Below are 25,766 nucleotides of genomic sequence, written 5' to 3'. Positions count from 1 at the left end.
ATTAGAAATCCATGATTCTTCATGTTTTGCATGAAAAATCATGGATTTGAAGCTTCGATTTCGAGATTTGGGAAAGATGAGTCAAGTTGCAGAAAATTAGGAAAAATCAAATTTTTCCCCAATTTCTTCAAATCGTTTGAAATCCGTGTCCAAACATAAAATCAAACATCTATGTAACCTGATTTAATGATTGATGGTAATTTGGGGATTTTTTGAAAAAAAAAATACTTTTTAATTAGAAAATATTAAAATTATTTTTTTCAAAATCCCACTTCAATTATCAGTTAATTGGCCCTCGTTTCAAAGTATTCAAAAGTGTTTGATGAAATCATCATCACATATACTCTAATTTTGAGATTTCGGGAAAAATGAGCCGATTTGAAAAAAATTGAAAAAATTTCAATATTCTCCATTTTTTTCCAAATCGGTTGCAATCATAATGTCTATATGTGAAATCAAACAAGCATGTAACCTGATCTAATGCCATTTGGAGATGTTTCAGAAATATATATATATATATATATATATATATATATATATAATTAAAAAAAAAAATTAATTCCACTTTGATCAGCAGTCAATTGGCCTTGTTTCAAAGTATTTAGGAGTGTTTGATGAAATTATCACCACAAACACTCTAATTTTGGAATTTGGGGGAGGATGGGTCAATTTGAGGAAAATTGGGAAATTTTGAATTTTTTTTTCAAATTTTATCAAATCAAAGAGGATCGATCGGTATCAGCTTCATGTTAGAGAGTATTTCCATTGGTATCATTCTACTATGACATGGGCATAGTATTGTCGGTTTGTGGAGCACCAGTACCATGCCCAGCCCCGTCGAGATGGAAATGATGATTTTAAGCCACCGCACAGCTCTCTATGTCTAAGCCACAACCATGCACATTATTCATAGGTTTATTTCTGATTTTCTACTTCGTCTTTTTCTTTTGAATGTATTGCTTTTGTTTCCATAGACATCTTCTTACATTAATAAATTATATGAATTGACTTTGAATATACTTGCATCAGTCCAGTCAGACAATGCATAGATTAAGACCCCATACAAAGGAAACCCATTATGTGCACTTGTTTTTTGTGATGTTTTGATTTCTAAGTGTGTATTGATGTCTTTTTTAATAATCCCTAAAGTTTCATTGAAAATTTCAATCAATTTCCCAATATCTCCCCATGTTTCCCAACAACAACGATACATTGTGCGATACAACCGATATATCCCATACAATAACTCATTTGCATCTGTATTTGTAATGAACTGGTTTAAATTTTTTAATTTATTTGACACTTTTTTTACTTTTTTTTCTTTTGAAGAGTTAGGAGATTTGTATTAGAAAAACGAAAGAAGAAAACAAGCAAAAAGAAGCGGATCCGTTAAGAAAGCGGATCAATTACGCTCCTAGGAAAATAAGATTACAGCCCTTTAGCTTGTCAACATTAGCTGCCCATTCTACAATTAGCTGCTTAATTCTGTACACACGAGACTCCGCCGAATTAGATTCATTTCTGAAGCATCCTCCATTTCTCTCTTCCCACACAATCCACCAGACAGCTAGAAGGCCCAATCTCCAGATTGGAGTTTGCAAGTGACCAAGCCTAGTGCCATGCCAGGCCTTTAGAAGCGACCCAGTGGAATTAGGACAACACCATGAGGTGCCGAAAGAGGTTAGGATGTGAGGCCAAATCTGATTGATATAAGAGCAGTGAACGAACAAATGATTGGTTGTCTCTTCTTCAGCCATGCAGCAGAGGCAAACATTAGGGAGAATCATACCTTTCCTCCTTAAATTGTCGATAGTGAGCACTCTGTTCTTACCGACCAGCCAACCGAAAAAGACTATCTTTGGAGGAGCCACGTACCGCTAGATATGGTTGGTCAAGGATTCAGCCATAGGAGGAAAGGGGGGAGTCCAAAATTTTGTAGAAAGATTTGACAAAGAAAATACCCGATTTATCTGCCCTCCAGCAAAGATTGTCTTCAGATAAGAGATCCGAATTGCTGTTAGAAATGCGCTGAAGGAGGGCCACATATTCAGCAATCTCCCAGTCCTATAAGTTTCTTCTACATTCCACATTCCAAACCAGATTCCCATTAGAAGAGGAAATACAGTAAGCTATCGAAATGGCTTGGTTAGGAACAATGCGATATACGTTTGGAAATTCCATTTTAAGGGCAAGATCTCCCACCCATCTGTCTTCCCAGAATCGCATGTTCTCACCATTACCAACAGCAAAGCTGATATTTCTGAAAATCTACTTTTTCATGGATAGGATTCCCCTCCACAAAGTAGAGGTCTTGTATAAAGAGGAATCTTTGGTCCACCATCCGCCTACGGAGCAACCGTACTTAACTTTTAATTAAGTTGTTCCATAGGGTTCCCTTTTCGGTTTCAAGTCTCCAGATCCATTTGCCTAGCAAAGCCCTATTCATGGTCTTGAGAGATTTGATCCCAGCTCCTCCAGCATTAGTGTGCTTACAAACCTCCTTCCAATCAACCAAATGAAATTTCTTCTTGTCCTCTAATCCATGCCAAAGGAAGTCACGTCTAGATTTTTCCAAAGTCGCCAAAATCGGAGCAGGTCATCTGAATAATGACATAAAATATACCAGGAGATCGGATAAGACTGACTTGATGAGAGTGATGTGGCCACCAAACGATAGATATCTGCATTTCCATTTGGCTAGGTGATGATCAAACCTGTTGATGACCTTATCCCAAAGGGATTTAGGCGGCTTACCAGAACACAATAAGAGGCCCACAAAGGAGGATGGGAGATTGCCACTAGAGCAGTTAAGTATATCAGCGTAAAGATTGACCTCATACTGTTCCATGTTGACCCCAAAAATCTTAGACTTTGCCATGTTGACTCTTAGCCCAAACACCACCTCAAGGCATTTAATCGTTGTGCACAAGTTGCCCACCGATTCCTGATTAGCTTCGCTGAAAAGGAGCGTGACCAACCGTTCATTCATCAACTTGTCAAATTTATTTGACACACATTGCACATTGCGCGCACACACACACACACGACCAGCCGTTCATTCATCAACTTGTCAAATTTCAACTGTTGTTTATGAATAAAATTTGTCCAACTTTGAACATTGATCCATGTATCAAAGTCAGTCTAATATTAACCATTAATTGTGTCAAAAATCTGCCCAAGTATGACCATTAAATTGCATCCCAATTCAGACCATTATATTACATGTTAAATCTGTCCACTTAGGACAGTTGGATTGTGTATTAGATCCATCCAATTTTGACCTTTAATCCACATGTCAAACCAGCCCAATTATGACTACTAATCTAGATGTTAAATCCATTCAATTTGGAACGTCGATTTGTATGTTAAATCTGTCCAATACAGCTGATAAATTGTATGTCAAATCTGTCCACTATTGCCGTTGATTTGGGCCCCAAATCTGCCCATCTATGACCTTTGATCTACACACCAAAACCCTCAAATTGTGGCCATTGATCATGTGTCCAGCACTGTCCAAATCTGTCCATTGATTGGTTGACGTCAGCCACTCAAATTTGTCCATTGATCCATGCGCTTAAACCCCTCACACCCATCCAACCGTTCCTTGATTCTCGATCATCCATTCACCCAACAGTCCAACCCCAACCATCCATCATCCATCCATCAATCTAACCATCCACCAATCCAATCCAAACCGTCCAGCCACTTCTCCATTTAGCTGCCCACCCATCTAGCAAATCCATCTGCCTGTCCACCACATGTCACACTTGCACCATAGGGGACAATGGGGCAGCATGTGAAGCCTTGCACGTTTGAGTCCTAGTGAATATAAGAAAGAGAGGGAGGTCCGTTGGGTTGGAACATGAGATTCTAGAAGAGAGAGGGAGAGGGTGCTTTTGGGAGTGGGGGACTTCACATGTGCGTCCACACATGTGAAGGCCTTGCTACACATTTGTGCATGAGGTATAAATAGGGGATGTATGGAGGTGTAGAGAGGCATGTGTATAGAGAGAGAGAGAGAGAGAGAGAGAGAGAGAGAGAGCTTTCGGGTAGGGAAGGATCCCTAAGGTGAGTAGATCTCTAACATGTAGACCCTTTTCTTTGGATTGTTCCTTTCCTTTTCTTTATGCAATCTTTATTTTCTTTAAATTATTTCTTTTCTTTTTTTTCTTCTAACATGCAATTGCAAGGTTCCCAAAGTTTTAATCCTTCTTGATTTCTTGCACCTTTCTTGACTTTCTTGAAATTGGATTCTCATCTTTTCTTGCTTCCTTGCCCTTTCTCTATTTTCTTGAAAATCAAGATCCTTTGATGAGATCCCAGGGGTTTTTACCCAATTTTTCTGGAATTTCCGCACTGGTAACAATATTCTTAAAGATCTTAGGGTTCAAGTGTAATTTTTTCAGAATTACAGCATTACCCTACACTATCCACGGAGTTCTAACACTATTGTGTAATATTCCAGGGACTTTTGTGCAATTTTGCAAGGCTTTTCTGTCTAGATTTTACAGTTTTAAGGGCTTTCTATGTGAGAATATTGTGTATATGGGATTGTGTATGGGTTATTAGTTGTAATATACTATGTATAGAGAAGCTCTAAATAAGCTTCCTTGTATAGTCTTGTATAGTGGTTATTTAAACCCACATTTGGGTTGAAGAAATATAGAAAAACATCCTCCAGATTCTTGAGTTTTCATGGTATCAGAGCGAGGCTTCTGAATCCGCCGCACGACCGGTGCTCCTCCATTGATTCCGGCAGCCCATCATCGATTCCGACGCTCCCACATCGAGATTCCGGCGGCCCCCATCAATTTCGGCAGCCCCTCCAGATCCATTGCAATAGATTCAGCAACAACTCCCAATTTCTCAGATCCATTGAAACTCATCTCTGACTCGCTACCTTTGTCTTCACATCTGAATCCATTGATCTAAGATCTGTTGAACCCATCAAGTCGATTATTCTCCATCGACGATAGCGGCTTTACCTCTGCTCATCAGATCCGATCCTGCTCACCCAGAAATCAGTGATACATTTCTTCTTCGTGGTTTTTCTTTCTTATGGCATCTATGAATCCCTCCGATAAGTTCGAAACTATCCATGTTCGGTTGGATGGGAAAAAAATTTCCCTGTGGTAATTTCAATTCAAGCATTTTTTAGCAGGAAAGAGCCTCTACGCCTATGTAAATGGTTCTACAGGCAAACCAAAAGATGAAAAGGAACTCCTATCTTGGATCACAAATAATTCGAAGGTAGTCGCTTGGATCCTTAACAGTGTTGAGAGCAACATTGCAATTAACCTCATGTCATTCGAGACTGCATCCGAAACATGGGCTTACTTGAAAATGTGTTATCAACAATCAAATCATGCCCGTCGCTATCAAGTAGAGTATGAGCTATCAAATTAGAACAAGGAGCTCTAAGTATACAAGATTTCTATTCTAAACTTACCTCCCTTTGGCATGAGATTCAACTTATGGATCCAGTTATTCCCACTATGGTGGTAGAAACAGTAAAGATACTTCATGACACAAGTAAATTGATGCAATTTCTATATAAACTCCGTCCGGAGTTTGAACCAACCCGAGCTGCTCTGATGAACCGACCTCAATTTCCATCTCTTAAGGCAACTCTATCTGATTTGATGGCAGAATAGACACATTTGAAAACCATTGCTTCCATGAGAGAGGTTGTTCCTGATGATGCCTTCATTACTCGCAATTATTCAGGAAAGTCACGAGTCATGTCGAAAGTAAAATGTTTTGAATGTAATGGATTTGGTCATGTGGCTATTCGTTGTCCCAACAAGAAAGCAAATTTGAAACCCTCTGGACCAAGTACTCTGTTTTGTCGCTACTACAAACAAGAAGGACATGATATAGCCAATTGCCCAACTCGCCGTCCCCTATCTCCTCAGTACTAGCGACGTGGACGTGCATTTTTGGCTCCCTCTGCTAAGAAGCCTGAGAAGCCTTACTCTTCATCTATGGCCCCATCAATGCAGCCTACTCTACTTTTCCCATAACAAAGTCAGCAAATCCTTCAAGCAATGGGTTCAATAGGTAATATTGATCTATAAATCTTTCGTATATTGACTCAGGGGCATCTAATCATATGACTGGTGACCCTTCTCATCTAACTGATTGTGTCCCCTATAAAGAAATGGGTTCCATCTACACTGCGGATGGGAACCATTTACCTATCTCTCATATCGGGTCCTTGAAAGTCTCACCTTCATCATCTCGCAATTTCTTCCTTCGCAAAGTATTTTATGTTCCTAAATTATTTGCTAACTTGATTTCGGTTGCTCAACTAATAGAAAATAACTGTTTGGTTTTCTTTTCTCGGTCTGATTGTTTCATACAAGATCTGGAAATAGGGAAGCTGATTGGGAAAGGCCATAAGAGAGGAAGGTTATTTACTTTGGAGTTCGATCCCGGAGTTGTCTCATCGCGTTGTTTCTTTCTTCCATCTTCTCATGATAATTCTTTTGCTAATAAATGCTGGAAACTTTGGCATAGTCGTTTAGGGCATCCAAATTCTAAAAATATACTTTTCTTATTTAGATCTGGTCTTTTAAATGATGAAATCAATATTAGTCTCATTTCCATTGATATGAACTGTGTTAGTTGCAAAGTGTGTAAATCTACTGCATTGCCATTTTCATTGAGTAACTCTCGTACTCAGAATCTATTTGATCTCGTTCATACTGATGTTTGGGGTCCATCTCCCATCATGGTTCCTAGTGGTTCGTTGTATTACATCATCTTTGAGGATGACTTTTCAAGGCACACTTGGATTTATTTTATGAAGCACAAGTCTGAAGCATTCTCATGTTACAGACAATTTTCCTTATATATGGAGACCCAATTTGCAAAGAAAATTAAAATTCTACGGTCTGACTCTGGGGGAGAATATATGCCTCCCGAGTTTGAGACTTTTCTAAGTTCAAATGGTATTATACATCAGCGAATATGTCCTCACACACCGAAGCAGAATGGAGTAGTAGAACGAAAGAATCGGCACATTACTGAGGTAGCAACCACCATGATGAAATATGCATGTTTCCAAAATTTCTTTGGGCTGAAGCAAAATCAACAGTTATGTATTTGATCAATCGATTACCTTCCAGTGTATTGGCCAACCAGAAAACTCCCACGTTCTTCCTTCATGATAAAGATCCAGATTATAGTCGGTTAAAAGTGTTTGGATGCATTACTTTTGTTCATCTTCAAGAACGAGAACGGGATAAACTCAGTCCCAGGGCAGCTAAATGTGTATTTCTTGGATATGAGGAGCACCAGATAGGGTATCATTGTTATGATCCATGTGCTCATCGTGTTCGTGTGTGTAGACATGTCACATTTTTTGAAATTTTAATATACTATAAAGTTGTCCATGCATCTCCTTCAGTTACCGTTGTTCCATCTTCTATTTCTCATATGTCATCATTTGAAAAAAATCATTCTCTGCCTCCTTCTCCCACTCCTTCGCAGGTCCCACTTTCCACTACGATCCAATTACGTCGTTCCAGTTGTCCGTCTATTCCTCCCTGACGATTAAATCTTTTTGCCTCTCATCATGCTTTGTTTTCTGGATTAGATTCTTTGGTTGTACCTACTTCTTATTCTCAGGCATATACACAACCGTGTCGGGTAAAGGCCATGGATGATGAGATTCAGGCACTTGCGGAGAATGCTACTTGGACGTTGGTTCCGTTACCTTAGGGAAAGCAAGTGATTGGCAGCAAATGGGTATATACTGTAAAATTAAAATCTGATGGGAGCTTAGATCGATACAAAGCTTGGCTAGTGGCCTAGGGCTATAAATAAGAGTATGGACTTGATTATGATGAGACATTTGCTCCAATGGGAAAAATGAAAACGATCCATTCCTTGATCGTTGTAAGTTCTTCTAAAGGTTGGCAACTCGGTCAACTCGAAGTCAAGAATGCTTTCCTCCATGGGAATCTCAAAGAAGAAGTTTACTTGAAGCAACCTCCCGGTTATAAGTCCAAGGATCCACGCCTAGTTTGCAAGCTATCTAAAGCTTTATATGGACTTAAACAAGCACCAAGAGCATAGTTTGAAAATTTCCATAGGGTGTTAACTACAGCGAGCTATTCTCAAAGCCAATATGACTCATCACTGTTTATTCTCAAGTCTGATTCAGGTCTTGTTACTTTATTGGTCTATGTTGATGATATTCTCATCAGAGGAAATGATGCTCAAGGAATTGCCGATCTCAAATCCTTACTTCGCTCCTCATTTCATATGAAGGATATGGGGCCGTTAACATATTTTTTGGGTCTTGAAATCTCTTGTAATACTCAAGGTTATCTCATGAGTCAATAGAAGTATACCTGTGATTTGATCAAGCTTGCAAACCTTACAGATAATAAGACCCATGAGACTGCTCTAGAATTAAATGTCAAGTATGGGAAAGATGATGGAGACCTTCTCTCAAATGTTACATCCTATAGGCAGCTGGAGGGGAGATTAGTCTATCTCAATATGTCCGGTCCTGATATCTCATATGCAGTTCATGTCGTTAGCCAGTTTGTCGAGGCAACTTGCACATTGCATATGATGGCAGTTCATCGCATTATTCAATACCTTCGAGGTACCCTTAATTAGGCGCTTCTCTTTCCATCATCGCATGATCTACAATTATCTGCTTACTCTGATGCAGACTGAGCAGGTTGTCCCATTTCACGACGGTCCACCACCGGCTAGTGTGTTTTCTTGGGACAATCATTGGTTAGCAGGAATTGTAAGAAGCAAACCACAATATCTAGATCCAGCACAGAAGCCGAATACCGTGCAATGGCAATGGCATGTAGTGAAATTACTTGGTTCCGGGGATTATTGACAGATCTTGGGATTCATTTGTCTTTGCCGACTCCATTATATGCTAACAATCTCAGTGCGATTCAGTTGGCTTCCAACCTAGTATTTCACGAGCGCACTAAACACATTGAAGTTGACTACCACTTTGTGAGAGAAAAATACACAGCTGGAATCATTTCTCTTCATCGTGTGACATCAAAGCTACAACTTGCTGATTTATTCACCAAAACTATGACCTCATTTCGTCATAGGTTTCTTCGTGGCAAACTGATGTTGGTTCATTATCCCACATCAGTTTGAAGGGGGGGGGGGGGTGGTGTGTGGTGAGAATATTGTGTATAAGGGATTGTGTATGGGTTATTAGTTGTAACATACTATGTATAGAGAAGCTCTAAATAAGCTTCCTTGTATAGCTTTGTAGAGTGGTTATTTAAACCCACCTTTGGGTTGAAGAAATATAGAAAAACACTCTCTAAATTCTTGAGTTTTCATTCTATACAGTATTGCTTTCCACATATTCCAGGATTTTAGATGTAATTTTCCATATTTTCAAACTTAACTCTTTACATTGCATATTCGTGTTCTATATGGAATTTTTTTATGATGGAAAAGAGTTTGTGATACTTGAATTCGTGGTGGGAAATGATTATAAGTCTCACGAATGTTTGTGACATTTTGGAATTATTTATTTTTATAAGGAAATTCACGCATTCATGTACATCATTATTGGAACGCCAGAAAATAGATGTGACGATTGAGTCCTATGGGTTAAAAATCCCTAAAGCGTAAATAAGTGGGGCGATCGAAGCCTTTGACTTGAAAGTCCCTAAAGTCCAATTGGTACCTCTTGGAACCTCTACTGTGAGGCTGTGAGGATGAGCATGTAAGGATTACAAAAGGCTACAATTAGGCCAGATAGGGTGGTAATCTGACCAACTAACATACAAATGGGTCACTCACTGCAAGGTCACATGGTTGAGAATGTTAGGATTGCAAAAGGTTCTCACAGTCAGGCCAGGTGGGTTTATTGGGAGAGTGTTGGCCGACTGGTGTAAAATAGCCCTGGTGTTCAAAGGTTAAACCATACTGATTATTGTGGATTACTTCATGCATTAGCATTGCATTCCTAACACATGCCACATATCTTTGCATTAAAAACTTTGTTTAAGAAATCTTTACATTCTCAATTTTGAATATAAATTTTATAGTGTTATGAAAAATATGTTTTATCCAGATTAGTTGTGTTCCTTTTCAAAAGCTTGTGTAAGATATACTCACTAGGCCGTTTAGCTCATCCTTGATTGTGGATATTGAATTTCAGAACCTAAGTCTCATCAAGGAACGTGAGGAGCAGATCTCTAGCCATCTTTATTTCTGTTTATTTAGGATTTAGTTTCCTTTTCAGATTTCAGATTTATTTGTAAAAGACTTTTAAGTAGTAGGTTGAATATGATTTGGATTATGGTGATGATGATTGGATATTTTATGATTATTTGATTTATTTTAGGAAAATGAATGTTTTATGGTTTGATACTATGTGATGGTTTGTGAATTATATTTTGTGCATGTATTGATTATATGAGTCATACCCTCAAGTACGAGACCGGGGTCGAGTATACCCGAGTTCCAGATTTGGGGGCTTGACAGTATCTCAAGGGTGCAATGCATTACGCAATAACAATCCAGAAAACATTGACAGTGCCCACACCTAGTTTGATTAAGTTCCAAGTCCAAGGTCCATTTTGGTTGTGGTCTTGGTTACAAGAACCAGGACTCGATGGCCTGATCCAATCGAGCTTGGGTACCCATCGGGAGTTTGAACCTCGATTTCGAGTCATGTTTGTGTAGGTTAGGTCAAATTAGGCATTTACATGGTTGGACCCACCAAATGAACAAATCAGATCGCATATCAGTATGCCACTTTCACACATGCAAAGTGTGTAAATAGGCTCTCTTACATTCACATGGGCTAGCAAACCTTCTTTTTTCTTCTTTTTTTTTTTTTGAAAGGTAAGCAAACCCGATTCCATTACTAAAACATATAATATGTGTTTGTATACATAACTTTACTGGTAAAATTAATTAGACCTAGTGTTCGAATTATCTCCGATATTATCTTTATCTCTAGCTCAGCGATACCGATAACACTGGTAGCGATACCGATAACGCTGGTGGTATCAGAAATTTCAGGTATTAGCAATGTATCGCTAAATATCGCCAGCGCATCAATATCACTAATATAATCGCCAATATTTTCAACTATGTAAATTCTAGTTGTCCCTTGTATTGCTAATGCATCAATATCGCCAATATTTTCGACTATGTAAATTCTAGGTAATGCTTATATCATAAGTGTATTGACGATAATTCAATAATATCATCAACGTATTGATATCATCAAAATTTTGTTTATTAGAAAAAAAAAATTTATTTCTATTTTTTTTTTCATGGGCACATGGTTGTATATAGTGTTCAATTTGTCATTGATAATATTGATAATATATTGATCTTATCAATATCGCAACATGTGCGATATTGAGACCACAATCTTTCGTTTCCTCTCCAATTGTTGATGATTTCTTGGTAAAATATCATGTATTGTTGATATTTTGCAATATCGATGGATGTTTGGATAAAAGGTTGGATGGTTAAATAGGCCAGATGGGATGGTTGGACTGACTTCTTACTACAACACATGCTTTACACATGCTTTTAAGGCCCCATTAAATGGAAACTTGTTATGCATGCATTCTTTTCACAATTGTTTTATTTCTAAATATATAAATATGTACATTTAACATCTCTTAAAGTTTTGCTGAAAATTCCACCGTTTTCCCCATGTTTCCCCACATTTCCGGTTATCATCGATATTATCGGCAATATCGATATTGTTTTCGTATCCCTAGCGAGTGAAACTTGTAGAGATACCGATACTTCGAACATTGATTAGACACAACCTGAACATGACCCAACTAGGTGACCCAATTTTTAACCGGGTCCAAAATGATGAACTTGAACCTGACCCAATTTCTAAACAGGCCAAAAAATTGGACCCAGACCCGTGTATATCAGGTAGAGTCTATTGGGCACCTGCAGGTCCCAGTACCCATTGACTACGCTACAGCTCCACAATTAAGTCCCATAAAATCTCTACGAAATATTATAAAGCCTTTGCCCCTCTGCCTCATTAAGATCCTTACCACCAATCAGGTCAGAGAAAAGCAGGAAAACACACCTCCAGCTTGTTACTAAAAATGCTACCAACCTACAGAACTACATTGAAATTGATTTTCATAATTACAGGAACACTCTCCTCACTTGTTTTAGTAAACATGTTAGGAGACCCTTGCATCATTATTGATTATCAGTTTTTGACAGTTCAAATTCTCACAACTTGCAAATATCGGGTAAGTATGAAATCACAAGGCTGTTACAAGAAACAAAAATGAGAGAAAAGAGTGGGGAATTGGGATAACAAAACTGAGATAATATGCAAAGTCACAACCTCAAAGAAGTTCAATATTAACTACTGAAGATGCTATGTGAAATTTCCAATTATACTTCAATGAGTTAGAGAAAATGAGACACGCTTCAAACTTGAGTTGTCTACAAGATAATAGAGGATCTTCTCATGCAATAATTTAAGAAAAGGCTCATGAAGGCAACGAGTAACAAGAAAACCTAGTAAAATATGCATGCTTAAAAGGCCTACCGAAATCAGTCATGGTGTGAAGCTACCTTGAGGAATGGGCCAACAAGCAACTCTGTAATTTTCAGCAAGTGAACATGTGATAACACAAGGAACAGCAATATGCAGGTGGAATGAATCTGCTACTATGAAGACACAGGTTTCCCTTTCTAATGTGGATAAAACACGCGTGATCATAAATAGATCTTTCAAAAATAAATGCATGATCATAAATGGTGCATCCCATAGTTGTGCCATTGCAGCAAGATAAGATGAGTTTGAAAAGGACTGCCTAACCACTAAAGAAATGATACACATAATCTGTGTAAATGTCCTACCTGACCCAAATATCGAACAAGAATATTTGCTCCAAGGGACCAACCAACCGCATACAAATTCGATTGAGGATAACGACTTCCAACATGTTTCACCACTTGACGTAGATCTTCTGTAAATGAAGCTGAATAAAACTGCATATGAATGAATGACATTAAAAAATGTATGGAGCTACATTCACAGATTTTAATAACAAAAAAATTATTATTATTATTATTAGAATATGATGGAAAAGAAAAAATCAATGGGGACAACAAAAAATTATATATGTTGTTGTAACACCGACACCACATGTGAAATCGCAACCATTAGTCTCAATGGTTTTTTGAAGAAGGGTCATGTTTTAACCATTGTTGTTGCAGAAATTCAGCTAAGCACCCAAACCAAGCCTAAACCAAACCATGGAAACCTAATCCATACACTACCCAAAATCCCATTCTAAACCCCCACCTAAAGCCTGCTAAGGTTTTCACAGCAATTGACCCCAAATATGGAACGTGTGGAATCCAGCCAGCTTTGGTATGGGGCCAGCACACTTTCTGCCAGCAGGCGGATTTCCTTCGTAGCCCCTGGTTGTGGGAAATTCTTTTCTGTCAAACAGAGCTGCAACAATTCTTCAGTTCTTTTCATACCATTACATTATATTGACAATTACAAAATACTGTTCATACTATGAGCATAGTATGGTGGTGATCAGGCAGGTATGCCCCTATTGTCTAGTGGATCAGGGTATCTCTCTTTCAAGGAGGTAGAGGGGATTCGACTTCCCAGGGATAGGGTAAGGGATTACAGAACAAAGTTGATCATGGATTATCAATAAGCCTATAACTGATTCTTCCTGCGTTGATACCAGAGCAATTAGTGGGGATGGACTGTAAATTCATTGGCAAAATGTTTACATTGGATTAAATCCAGCTCAGCCCAATCATTCGCTGATCCATGGGGATGATATAACCAATTTGTCCTCCAAAAATGCCTGATTTAGAGGAAAAAGATCTCTGGCACAAGAAAGGATTGATCTGCCACCCTGGTAACCTCTATCGCAAACTGTATTTTTCAGGTTCCAATTGCTCTGGTGGCCTCTTGTACCTGATTTTGATGATCTTAGGGTCCACAATGAATCCCATCAGACAGGCTTTCTAATAATGAGCCCCAGAGTGCCCCAAACTAAGGTCCAAGTGCTAAGATATGAGCAAGAGAAAATGGTGATGTACGCTGATTCTCTGCAGTGCTTTTCACAGAATTTACAAAATTGCTATGCACAAGAGCTTTAAATCCCAAACTCTTTCCCTCTGAAATTTTGAATCAATTTGCTCCCAAATCACCCTTGGACCCTTAGTTAGCCACCAACCCATCCTCTAAGGGCCTGTTTGAATTCGTCGGTAGAAAAGAAAAGGAAATACCATTTCCCATTGAAATAACTTTCCATTGTTTGTGAAGACTTTCTTTGTGGGAATTTGTGGAAAACACCAATTCCCAATTTCTCTTTTTGTTGGAAAATCAACAAATTTATTTTCCCACCTCCCATCTAAGAAAGGTATTCTCAAGAGTTAAACCCAAACGTGCCACCATCTACCTTCAATCACCCCACATATGCCAATGTGCTACACAAGCCACGGTCCAACTTTCATTGTGCCCACATGTTCCACCATCCATCTTCTCTTACGCCCCACATGAGCTGATGTGTCACATGTGTCACCATCCATCTTCTCTTACGCCCACATGTGCAAAGTATCCCTCATGTACCAATGTGCCACAAGTGCCATCATCAATTTTCAATCATTCCATATATGCCATATGTGCCACATGTGCCACCACCCAGCTTCAAATGCCATGTGTCAAATGTGCCAATGTGTCTCTTACCACGATTGAGCTTGTGGCAAATGTGGCACCTTACAACTTTTAGCACCACACGTGCCACGCATGCCACAATTGAGCTTCAAGTGCCCCCACATGTGCCTCATACTTATGTGTGCCATTGTCCATTTTCTCTTGCACTTCACATGTGCCACCAACCATTTTTCTCTTGCACCCCACGTGTGCAAGGTATCTCGCATGTGCTAGCGCCCATCTTCAATCGCACCATGTAAGTCTCATCTATCAATGCATATGTTAATGCAGGGGCATTTTCACATCGGGCTCAAGTGGGTTAGCCTGTGGGATGCGTGGACACACTCGGGGTAGGCGGCCCGTGTGAGTCAGTGGCTCGTGAGAGGCAGGCCCCACCCGTGTGATTTGGGTGGCTCGTGTGAGGCGGTAGCCATGTGATTTGGGGCCCATGAGGGGGGTTCGGCCAAGCTCCTAACCCATGATATGTGGGGCTTGAGCTATAAGATAAAGGATTGATTCGCCATGCTCTAACAGTTCGAGCTTTTAGAGCAAGTGGTTAATTGTCCTGTAACAAATTGGTATCAGAGCGGGAGGTCTCGAACCTGGGCTATGAGATAAAGAAATTGATTTGTCATGCTCTAACAGTTCGAGCTTTTAGATCAAGTGATTAATTGTCCTGCGTCAAATTTTGGTATCGGAGTGGGAGGTCTTAGGTTCGAGACTCTTTACCGGGGGTGATTAATGCAGGGGCATTTTCACACCGGGCTCGAGTGGGGTAACCTGTGGGATGCGTGGACACACTCGAGGTGGGCGGCCCGTGTGAGGCGGGTGGCTCATGTGAGGCGATACCCATGTGATTTGGAGCCCACGAGGGGGGTTCGGCCGAAGTCCTAACCCATGAGATGTGGGGCCTAGGCTATCAGATAAAGGGATTGATTTGTCATGCTCTAACAGTTCAAGCTTTTAGAGCAAGTGGTTAATTGTCCCGCATCATATGTGCCACCATCTAACTTCAAGTTCTCACATGTGTCAAATATGTCAATGTGTCTCTTGTGCCATGCATAGTTTCAAGCACCCCACGAGTGCCACAATTCAGCTTCAAGAGCCCAACACATGCCGCATATGCTGCATATGCCGCATGTGCCATTGTCCATCTTTAAGTGTCATGCATGTGTCATGTGTGTTAATCAGGCACATGCCAATAATACCAAGAAAAATGCCCTATGAAAATGTTTTGTTTTTCCAAAAAAAAAAATTTCTTAGAAAAATCTTGCTGAAAAACAAACAGGGAAAACAATATTTCCTTTCCCAGAGTTTCTTGGAAATAAGCTTTCTAGAAAAACATTATTTCATTTCCAACGCTTTCCACAAATGCAAACAAGCCATAATTGTGGAGTTTACACCCCTAACTTTCTTGGGATGTTCCCAATCTACCCTCCACATCTATAAGATTTAGACGTGCTTCAAGATTCAAGAAGATCCTCTCTAAACTTATTTCGGCAAATCAAGGTGCTTGTGGCAGGAAGGTGGATTCTGGACAATGCTTTAGTGGCCCATGAATGCATTGATTCCAGGCATAGGGAAAAGAAAAGTGGGCTTGTGTGCAAGCTGGATATTGAGAAGGCCTACAATCATGTAGACTGGGAGTTTTTGGATTATATGCTATATAGACTAGGATGCGACAAGAAGTGGAGGAAGCGGATCAGATCCTATGTCCATTCAACAACCTTTTCTATTCTGGTTAATGGGTCCCCAAAAGGTTACTTCAAAGCTTCTAGAGACCTAAGGCAGGGAGATCCCCTTTCCCCTTATATGTTTCAAGTTATCGGAGAAGCACTTAGGCTTAGCATAATGTTTCATAAAGGTGTGGAGAATGGGATTTTTAGCAGGTTCAAGGTTGCAAGTGATGTCAAGCAAATTAGCCATCTTCAATATGCGAATGATACATTGCTTTTCTGTGATACGAATTCGGATGTAGTTGATAATCTTCGAAAATTAACGATATGTTTCCAATCAGCTTCCAACTTGAAGATAAATGTGGCCAAATCTGAAATATTGGGTATTCATGTTGGGGTGAGGATCTTAGTTACTTCGCTAGTATCTTTGGTCTCAAGTCCAGTTCTTTCCATTCGACATATTTGGGGTTGCCCCTATGCATCAAGAAGCCAGCCAAGCACCTTTGGGATAGAGTCATTGAGAACATCGAAAGGAAATTAGCATCTTAGAAGTGTCATTATCTTTCCCTGGGAGGTCAACTAACTCTTATCAAGCCAGCTTTTTCCAACATGCTTGTGCATTTCATGTCTCTATTCAAATGCCCTAAATTAGTATTGGATAAGCTAGAGAAGTTTAGAAGAGATTTTCTTTGGAAGGGTGCAAGCGATGGGAGGAAGTTCACCTCCTTGAATGGGATGAGGTTTGCAAGCCGCTAAAGCTCTTAGGTGAAATGAATTCAACTTTGCTTGGGAAGTAGGTAAGGAGATTTAGTGTGGAAGCGGGTTCTCTTTGGAGCGAGCTAATAGCTTCCAAATATGGCACTCAGGCGGGTGATTGGTTCATGAAAGGCGTTTCTCTCTATAGGACTTCAGCTATTTGGAAAGAGGTGGCAGCAACTGAGCATTTGGTTCATAGGGGGATATCCTTCATGCTTGGTAACGTGCATCGCATACATTTCTGGGTTGATATTTTGTGCGATGATCATGCACTTCAAGACTTGTCCCTAGGTGATAGGGACACCAGAAGACCTACTCAGGTGCACCAGAGACGGAGGCGATCACCCACATCAGTGCAGCTCTTTTTGTGGATGGGAGACGAGTTCCAAATAGGGCCTACCAGGCCATTTTGAAGACCCCACATGCATTCGACGTGCATCAAGAAGACCTCACTTAGGGATGATGCATGTGGGTTACTTAGAAGACAGTTTTAGTTATAGAATTTTTATTTCATGTCAATCCGACCGTTGGATCTTGTCAATCAGGCCATTAGGCCACCAAATCATATATGGGCCCCTTAGACCTTGATTTTATTTTATTTATGTTTTTCGTTATTTTTAGGATTTATTTGATGGTTAAGATTGAAGGTAAGTGTTTTAATTTGCTTATTTTGGATGATGGGCCATATCACTCAAGTGAGTGGCATAGTTGTAATTTTTTTGAAGTTTTAATATATAAGTATAGGGGGGGTGAACATCCAACCCTAGTGGAGTTTAAGAAAAGAAAAAAGAAAAGACTTTCTTATGTTGAAAGGTATTTGCCTCTTTATTTTTTTAGGGTTTGTGAGAAACCCTACATTCTAATTGAATTGTGAAAGGGAAGAGGCTTGCTTGGTGGTGGATTCCTCCAATGTACTTTCTTCCTCTTTCTCTTCTCCAACAAGGTACTCCACTTTTTCTTTTTCTTTTTCTTCTTTTCCTTCCCCTACAACTCTTCTAAACCCATCAAAACCTAACCCAATCCACATTCTCTCTCCTTCCCTTACCCATCCACGTGTGGACCCACACGTGCGTCCATACGGGCTGCCACTTATGGGCCCCCTTTTGGTGTTTTCCCTCCTTGATTCCCTCCCAACCTACCTAATCCCTAGATCCCTTAATCCCTAAAATCTCAATCCCCAAATCTCAATCCATGAACCCAAAACCCTAACGAAAATCTTATTTTTTTTGTAAATCCATTTCCCAAACCTGATTTTATTGGCATCATTGTCTATTCACATAGTTGTTGCACTACCCACGCTAGATTGGAAGTCCCTACTTACAAGTGGGCTACTCTCATAATATTTTATATTTTCGCACACAGCGTATGTCATAACCTAGGCCCTTCGTATTACAAATCTAAATTTTTTGAATCTGTTATGCAGATCTGTTTGGTTTTACATATTGGATGCTGAAATTAATGCATAATTTATCTCACATCTTGCATCCTAGGTTAGTTTCAATCATCCTACATCACTAGGATTGCCCACCTTGCTCACGACTGCTTTATTTTAGTGGAGGATTGTTTTTCTACCATAGGGGGATCGGTGGTGCAAGCTCCTTTCCAAAGGAATATGTTGGAGGCCGAGATTGTTGAGTTCACCAGGCTTTTGGACGTTTTAAGGAACATTATGCCCATTGATCTAGTTGAAGACTCAATGGTTTGGTTTAGGAATTGCTCCGGAAAGTCCTTGGTTAAATCATTGTTCAACTTGATTTCTGAGCCATCTTGCTATCTAGGTCCTCCTTGCCCATTTCATAATTGGTTCTATGGAGCCCCTCCATGCATTGTTGTTTTCATGTGGCTCGTGAGTCGGAAGAGAATTCTCACAATTAATAACCTCCAGAGAAGAGCCTTCATTCTCTCTAATATTTGTTTCATGTGTATGGATAATGAGGAAATGATTGATCATCTCTTCATCTATTGCCCCTTCGTGGGAAGAATCTGGAGCCATTTCTTCTCTATGTCATACCAATTGGGTGATGCCAACATCTATGGAGGGCTTACTTTAGGCTTGGCATGGAGGAGTTGGCAAATCCAGGAAAGATAGATGGAAATTAATCATTATGCCTATTCTCTGGGCTATTTGGGGAGCCAAGAATAGACGTTGTTTCAGGAATGTGTGCAAGGGCGTTGATGTGGTTATTAGAAAGGTCAATGGCCTTATTGCGGGTTGGGCTGTCTATGTAAAGGCCGCTTCAGTTTGTCCTCTTTTTTGAGCTCTGTCTTTTTGGGTTGTATTCTTTTCTCGCTTTTGCAAGCTTTTTGATAATGTTATTGAAAAAAGATTCAAACATGTGGCTCAACCCTCCAAATTCAAATTCTATTAGAATCTTTCCCACAACTAAAATTCCATCCAACACTCTTCAAATTACCATTCAACCTCCCAATCAATGCCCCTCTTCAAATTACCATTCAACCTCCCAATCAACAACCCTCTTGAGTCTTGATGCAAGCTGTTTAACATTTATAAATATCCAAAACTTTACCCTTTATAAAGCCCTCTAGATGCCTCAAATTACCACTCAGCCATCCTAGATCTCCATGAATAACCCTTCTTCTCTCAAAACGGGATCTTACCTCTTTCAATTCTCAAGCTTAAGCATAAGGAGATCATCCCTCATAGCCCCTCGCCAACCCCTTGCTAAAATTCCTGCAACTACAAGAGGAATTCAGCATAATTAAAGATGAAAATGAAGAAGTCAAGGGATTTGGGTTTAGATCTACAGACCTTAAGGACTTTCATATTTGAGAAGGCTGAGTATGCCTCAGCCTCCAAGCTTTGGTATACAGCTGCAGTAACCTCTCTCATAAGAAAGTCTCTTTGGTTCTCTGTTTTCCCCTTGTTTTACACATTCAAATTTAGAAAGAAGCAAGAAGAACCTTCATCATAGCTCAAGTTGAGTAAAGTTGGAGTCATTCAAGGATTAAGTCCAGACACCAATAAACAGTCTTTCCTCTTTCTTTTCATTTTCTACAATTCTTTTTTGGTTTTCTTAGATCTTTGAAAAGCCATGCAGAAATTGAATCCGGAGCAGAATTTCATTCACTTCTTTTGACGAATTACAGACTGGCAGACTGCAATTCTGTGGGTGGGAAAGGATGCCTAACACTTTCCCTTCCCATCACCAAGGCACTTGCACAGATCTCTGTTTTGTAGACTTTGGAGTTCAATTTTAAGAATTTTTGTGTTATAACCAGTGTTTGAAATATCGGTATCACGTTACGTATCGCATTCTTGGGATACTAATACGTATCAATTATCGCATGGGATATATCGGTTGTATCGTGTAATGTATCGCTATTGTTGGAAACATGGGGAAACGTTGGGAAATTGGTTGAATTTTTCAATGAAACTTCGGTGATTGTTAAAAAAGACATTAATACACACTTATAAATTAAAATATTACAAAAATCAAGTACACATAATAGGTTTTCTTTGTATGTAGTCCTAATCTATGCGGTGTTTAACAGAATTGATGCAAGCATATTCAATGTATATTCATATAATTTATAAATGCAAGAAGACATGTGGAAACACAAGCAATATATTCAAAAGGAAAAGAAGAATCACTAGATTAGGTTACATGTTTGATTGATGCTTAGACATAGATTGCAAACGATTTGTGAGAAATTTCGATTTAAAAAAAAAAAACATTCCACAACTCGGTCCATCTCCTCCAAATGTCTAAATCAAAACTACCAATCCATGATTTTCCATGCAAAATGTGAACAATCATGGATTTGTAACAATTTGACACTAATTTAATATGATTTAAAGAAAATAAAATTATCGAAATTCGAAAATGCTCAGCAGATCGAACATGTGGGATATATCACACTACTTGCGCGTTTTGTATCGCACTGGTGGGATACAAGATATATTGTGGGATATATCGGCCGACATCGTCAATATTTAAAACACTGGTTATAACTAGCAATTTGCTCAAAATCAATAGTGAGTACTCCATTTTCCCGCATACCCTCCTTGGTCCTTTGAGATTGTAAGATGCAAATGCATAGTTTAGCAACTCCAGTGGGGATCAACCTGCCTTGAAACTTTAGCAGCAAAAATCTGTTTGAAATTGTGTTTTCTTCATTACTAGTTGCATGGTTTTAGTTGCTTTACTAACTCCTTATCTTTGACTTAGTGTAATGTTTACCTTTTGTAATGTTTACCTTTGTTTTGCAAGGATTTATTCTCCACCTACCCCATTCTTCTCTTTATTCTACCTTTCTTTTACCATTTGTATAAAAGTGGGTTGAATTCTGTTTTTGTAAACTAGGGGCAAGTTAGTAAAAGCACTTGCACTAATTTGCTGAATTCAGTGAGCTGTGAGTTGAACTTCGGAACCCATGCACAAGTAGAGAGTATCATCCTTTGGCATTGCAGGGCTCTTGAATGGCATACTCCTCAAACATGTATGTACCTGAGAAGGTTCATCTTAACCAAAAGGTATATGGTTGGGAGAAACCCTAAAGTCAGGACCCTTGATTTCATTCGAGAGTGTGCACTATCCAAAGGTGCCCTTAAATTTAGCACTAGCAATGTATTGTTGAAGAAAATAAACTTGAACTGGCAAACATCCAATCTACAGAAACAATTCTACCAAGAAATCAACTACTATGGATAACTAGATTGGATTGAACTCAAGGATACAGATCCAGCTCACAGACATGATTCTGGAAATGACCAATTTTTGTTGAAAGCCAAATAAAAAATAAAAAATAGGCCCTACACCTTCAAAATAAGAAAGTGTTTAAAGAGATACCTGAGGTGTAGTAACCGGGCTATCTGCACAGCCACGGCTGTTGAATACTACCACTCGCCACCCTTTACTTCTGGCCCGTACAAGCATGTGCCTAACGTAAGTATCACCACTCCCTCCAGTCAGACCTGGCTGCAAATATTAATGTCAAATGCTCACAAAGCTCTGAACTATAAAGATTCTGAAAAAGCTCTGCATGGACCATGGTAGATTGAAAAGATCAAAACCAAGATCGACCAACGTAAATGGCCCATCTTCACTAATACTGAAACCTTCTCACAGAGGGTTATTACAGTACAATGGAATAAATGGAGCGCCATTGTCAATCTTAAAGATGCTAATCAATATTGAATTAGCAGACAGATGGGTGCAAGAAAAACTAGAAGGGGTCGTTTGAATTGTGGTCATCTAGATGACCTGGATATTTAAATTACCAGGTATGCAATACCTGGATATTAGCATTGCTTGAAATTATAATTTCTTTGTTTGGATATCATCTTGCAAAGGGTATTATGATTTCCCAGAATTATAATTTTTGCATTTGGTTGACTAATAAAAGGTTGAAATCACATATGGTGTTTTGTACTTCTGCTAGTTTTTCAAGGTCTAAATCGACAGAGTAAGTGTGGTGCACTGTTAATTTGATCAACCTCAAAATTTAAATGTGAATTGTAAATTATGTGATTGAAATCAACAGCAGATAGAATGTTGCACGCATGCGTAATTTCCATGTGAGGCAGTGGTACGCAAAGGATGGATGGAGTGGATGTCACACACACATCACATTGAGCCCCACAAATCTTTTTGTGACACCAACTTCCTACATATACAATAACATTGCAGCAATTTTGCATCAGATTGCCGATGGGCATCCCAGCAAAAATCCATCATCTTTTCGGAAATCCAAATTTCCAACTTACGAGGTCCTTGGATGATCTATGGACATTTAAATGCGCAATTATTTTGACTCCCGTCATCCCCCAAACATCAAAATTCATAAGATAGTGGGTATTTCAATTTTTGGGCATCCAAATGTCAACAATCCAAATGGCAACTGCAAAAAACTGTTATAACATTAAAATAATAATAATAAATAAGATTAAAAGAAAATAGTGATAATCAACGGGTTGTAAGCAAGCAATCCAGAAAATGGCAACATCAAGAATAAGAAGTTTAGTTACAAGATCTTCAGTAAGCCCACACACACCTCTACACATGGAAACCAGCACTGACCTGGCACGTGTGTGGGGCATAAGGGCAATGCATCAGGTGAAGCCAACCATGTAGATGACCTAGCTCAGGCAAGGGCACTTCGCTCATCAGATGTTCATTGAAGGTGGAAAGTTAGCATTCTATTTTGAAATGTCGATTATTCCCATACATGAGTCTCCCACCTCAATGAGTTAACACGTCGATTTTGGACCCTTCTGCCCACATTAGGGGCCTGCCCATCAACAATAGATTTTCCAACACGTGCGACATTCGCATTTCTGGCCAGGTACAAGGTGTGTGTGCTTAGTTAATATCTGGATGGAAGTTTAGCCTGAATTCAAATGCAATATCAATTTAGCTATGAAGTGCATTAATCAGTTCAATAGAGAGGCAATTGCAGTTATGTTCCTTTTGGCTCCAATCCTAAAGTAGGGCTGGCAATGAATTGGAATGGTTCATGACTTCAGATCGCCTCACGTGCTGGCTTGGCTGGTCTGACCCACTTTTTGTACTCAGGTTCAGGTTGCACTTATCAGGTAGCAGGTCTTTCTTGGGCCTAAACCAAGGCCCGTTAAGTAAAAAAGCTGGCCTTGCACTGGAGCCCAACCCAACCCACTTATAAGAAGCTATAAATTGAGTTAGAAGGCTAGAAACGGGATGGGTCCGATCATGTTGCTCCACATGGATCAACTGGCCTGACCTGCTTCCTACTCGGAGGTTCAGGCTGCAATTCTGGTTTGGGCCTCAAAATGTGGCCCACTAAGTGAACCCGTTGGACTCGGGCTGAAGAACCCCACCTGGCCATAGAAGCTTCTTTACATTTTAATCACCAAACATCTAAACTAGTGCTAATGGGCAAGAAAACAATGCCCGTTGAGCAAATGGGGACGAATCTAGGGGGGCTTGGGCCTAGTAATTTGTTTACAGGTCGGGTCATAGGATCAGGATAAGATTGTGCGCCATCAGCAACAAGCTGGGCTTGAGTTTGAATATTTGGCCTTTTAGTAAATGGGTCTAGCCCTGATGCAAACTCTACCCAAATCCAAACCCTTCCTCCTCACATGTAGCACAGATGAATAGCTAGCAACCCAAACCATCCAAATTATGGGCCACATTGTAGATGGAGCATATCTCTGAAGTAACACTGATCAAGCAATCCTAACCATCCAATTAACGGCTAAAAATGAATGGATAAAAGTTAAATATTGAGTGGTCCAAATTCAAAGGGAAAAATCAGATGGTTATGATTATGTTCAATGCAGTTTTCTGTTATGCTCCATCTACCATTTGCCGGTGATGTGGACAGCCTGCATTGCTGTGCAATTACGCCATGCATACTGATGAACGGTCACCGCCATTTTTCGAATGGGGCAAAACTAACATAGGGGTCTAATCCAGGAACCAATGTAGGGATGTTAACAGGCCTGGTCCGGGCTGGCCGAGGCTGTCCAAGCCCAGCCCCCAAAGTAAAACTTAGGCCCGAGCCTGGATGGGGCAGGCTATGGACCAAAACAAACGGTACCAAGCCCAGCCTGTGACGATTACATGCAGCCCAAGCCCGAACCCGAGCCACCCACTTTTGTGGTGGAACATGGAGAAGTTCATTCGGCGTGCCCCACCTTGCATGATATATGACAAAAATGCCCTTGAGACTCAAAGGCTCCAGGCCGGGCTGACAGGGTTCTTGAAACAGCCCGAGCCCAGCCCAATTACGAAACAGCTTAAAATTTTAGGACTGGCCTGGCCCATTGACAGCCCTGAACATATTCCAGTAATTGCAATTTGGTCCCTTCTACTCCATATAACTGTAATTGTTGGAATTCAGCATCCAAACACGACTGCAATTGAAATTGAGGAGCAAAACGACAGTAAAAAGAAAGAAGCAGAGCGAGTTCGAAATCAAACCAGTAGAATAAGGACCGGGCAATCGGACGCCAATTGCCGATCGTCGCCCGCAATCCAATCGAGAGACACGGCACCATCATCTCTCGTTCGCAGACATTCTCTCCGTAGAACGACATCGGGAAGGGAGCGGAAGAAGGAGGCGAATATGGTCTCAACGTGCCGGTTCCACGTGATGAAGGGGAAGGGATTGTACGGGCGCTGCAAGGAGGTGAACTGCGAGAGCAGGGACTCGTGGGCGCCGATGATTTCGAGGGAGTTGATGTTTCGGTGTCCCGCGGCGGGTTTCGCAGCACTCATGGTGGGAAGTGAGCAGGGTTTTGTGGTGGAGCTGAGGTGTACGGATGAATTGCAAGGGCGGGGAAAGGAGAGGCGAGCCTGACAAGTGGGAAAGGCTCTCGCCATCAACCAAGAAGGAAGGGATATTCTATGCCATCGACCAATCCAGATTATTCTCGTTTTAGTTTTTTTTAAGAGGTTTGCCCGAATACATTCATACCGTTGCATTGCAATGTGATACATCGGGACTTTATCCTTTGAATCTGTATCATCTTCCAGTGATCCCATCCGTTTATACGAAGGGCGCCAGGTAGTTTAATGGAAGGGAAGCAAATAAAACCTTTTAGATTTGATTATTCATCCATTTGTAATTTGACTCTTTTACTATGAAAATGGACGGTCATCATAACTTTGTGTAATCAAACGACTAAG

At 40.0% G+C, this 25,766-nt stretch overlaps 1 protein-coding gene across 1 annotated transcript in view; it reads right to left on the bottom strand.

The window, feature by feature from the left end:
- Positions 1–25,508, bottom strand: part of LOC131248585 (embryogenesis-associated protein EMB8) — a 64,993-nt gene extending 39,485 nt beyond the window's left edge. Inside the window, exons 1-3 of the mRNA XM_058248931.1 lie at positions 25,059–25,508; positions 21,945–22,073; positions 12,874–13,005 (exon numbers count right to left, since the gene is read on the bottom strand). Of these exons, the coding sequence (XP_058104914.1) occupies positions 12,874–13,005; positions 21,945–22,073; positions 25,059–25,460 (663 nt within the window). The 5' untranslated portion in view covers positions 25,461–25,508. The remainder of the gene's footprint in view (positions 1–12,873; positions 13,006–21,944; positions 22,074–25,058) is intronic.
- Positions 25,509–25,766: the final 258 nt, after the last annotated feature.

Source organism: Magnolia sinica, chromosome 6 (assembly GCF_029962835.1).
Source record: "Magnolia sinica isolate HGM2019 chromosome 6, MsV1, whole genome shotgun sequence".
NCBI classification, from domain to species: Eukaryota; Viridiplantae; Streptophyta; class Magnoliopsida; order Magnoliales; family Magnoliaceae; genus Magnolia; species Magnolia sinica.
This window is presented reverse-complemented; position numbering and strand designations above follow the sequence as displayed.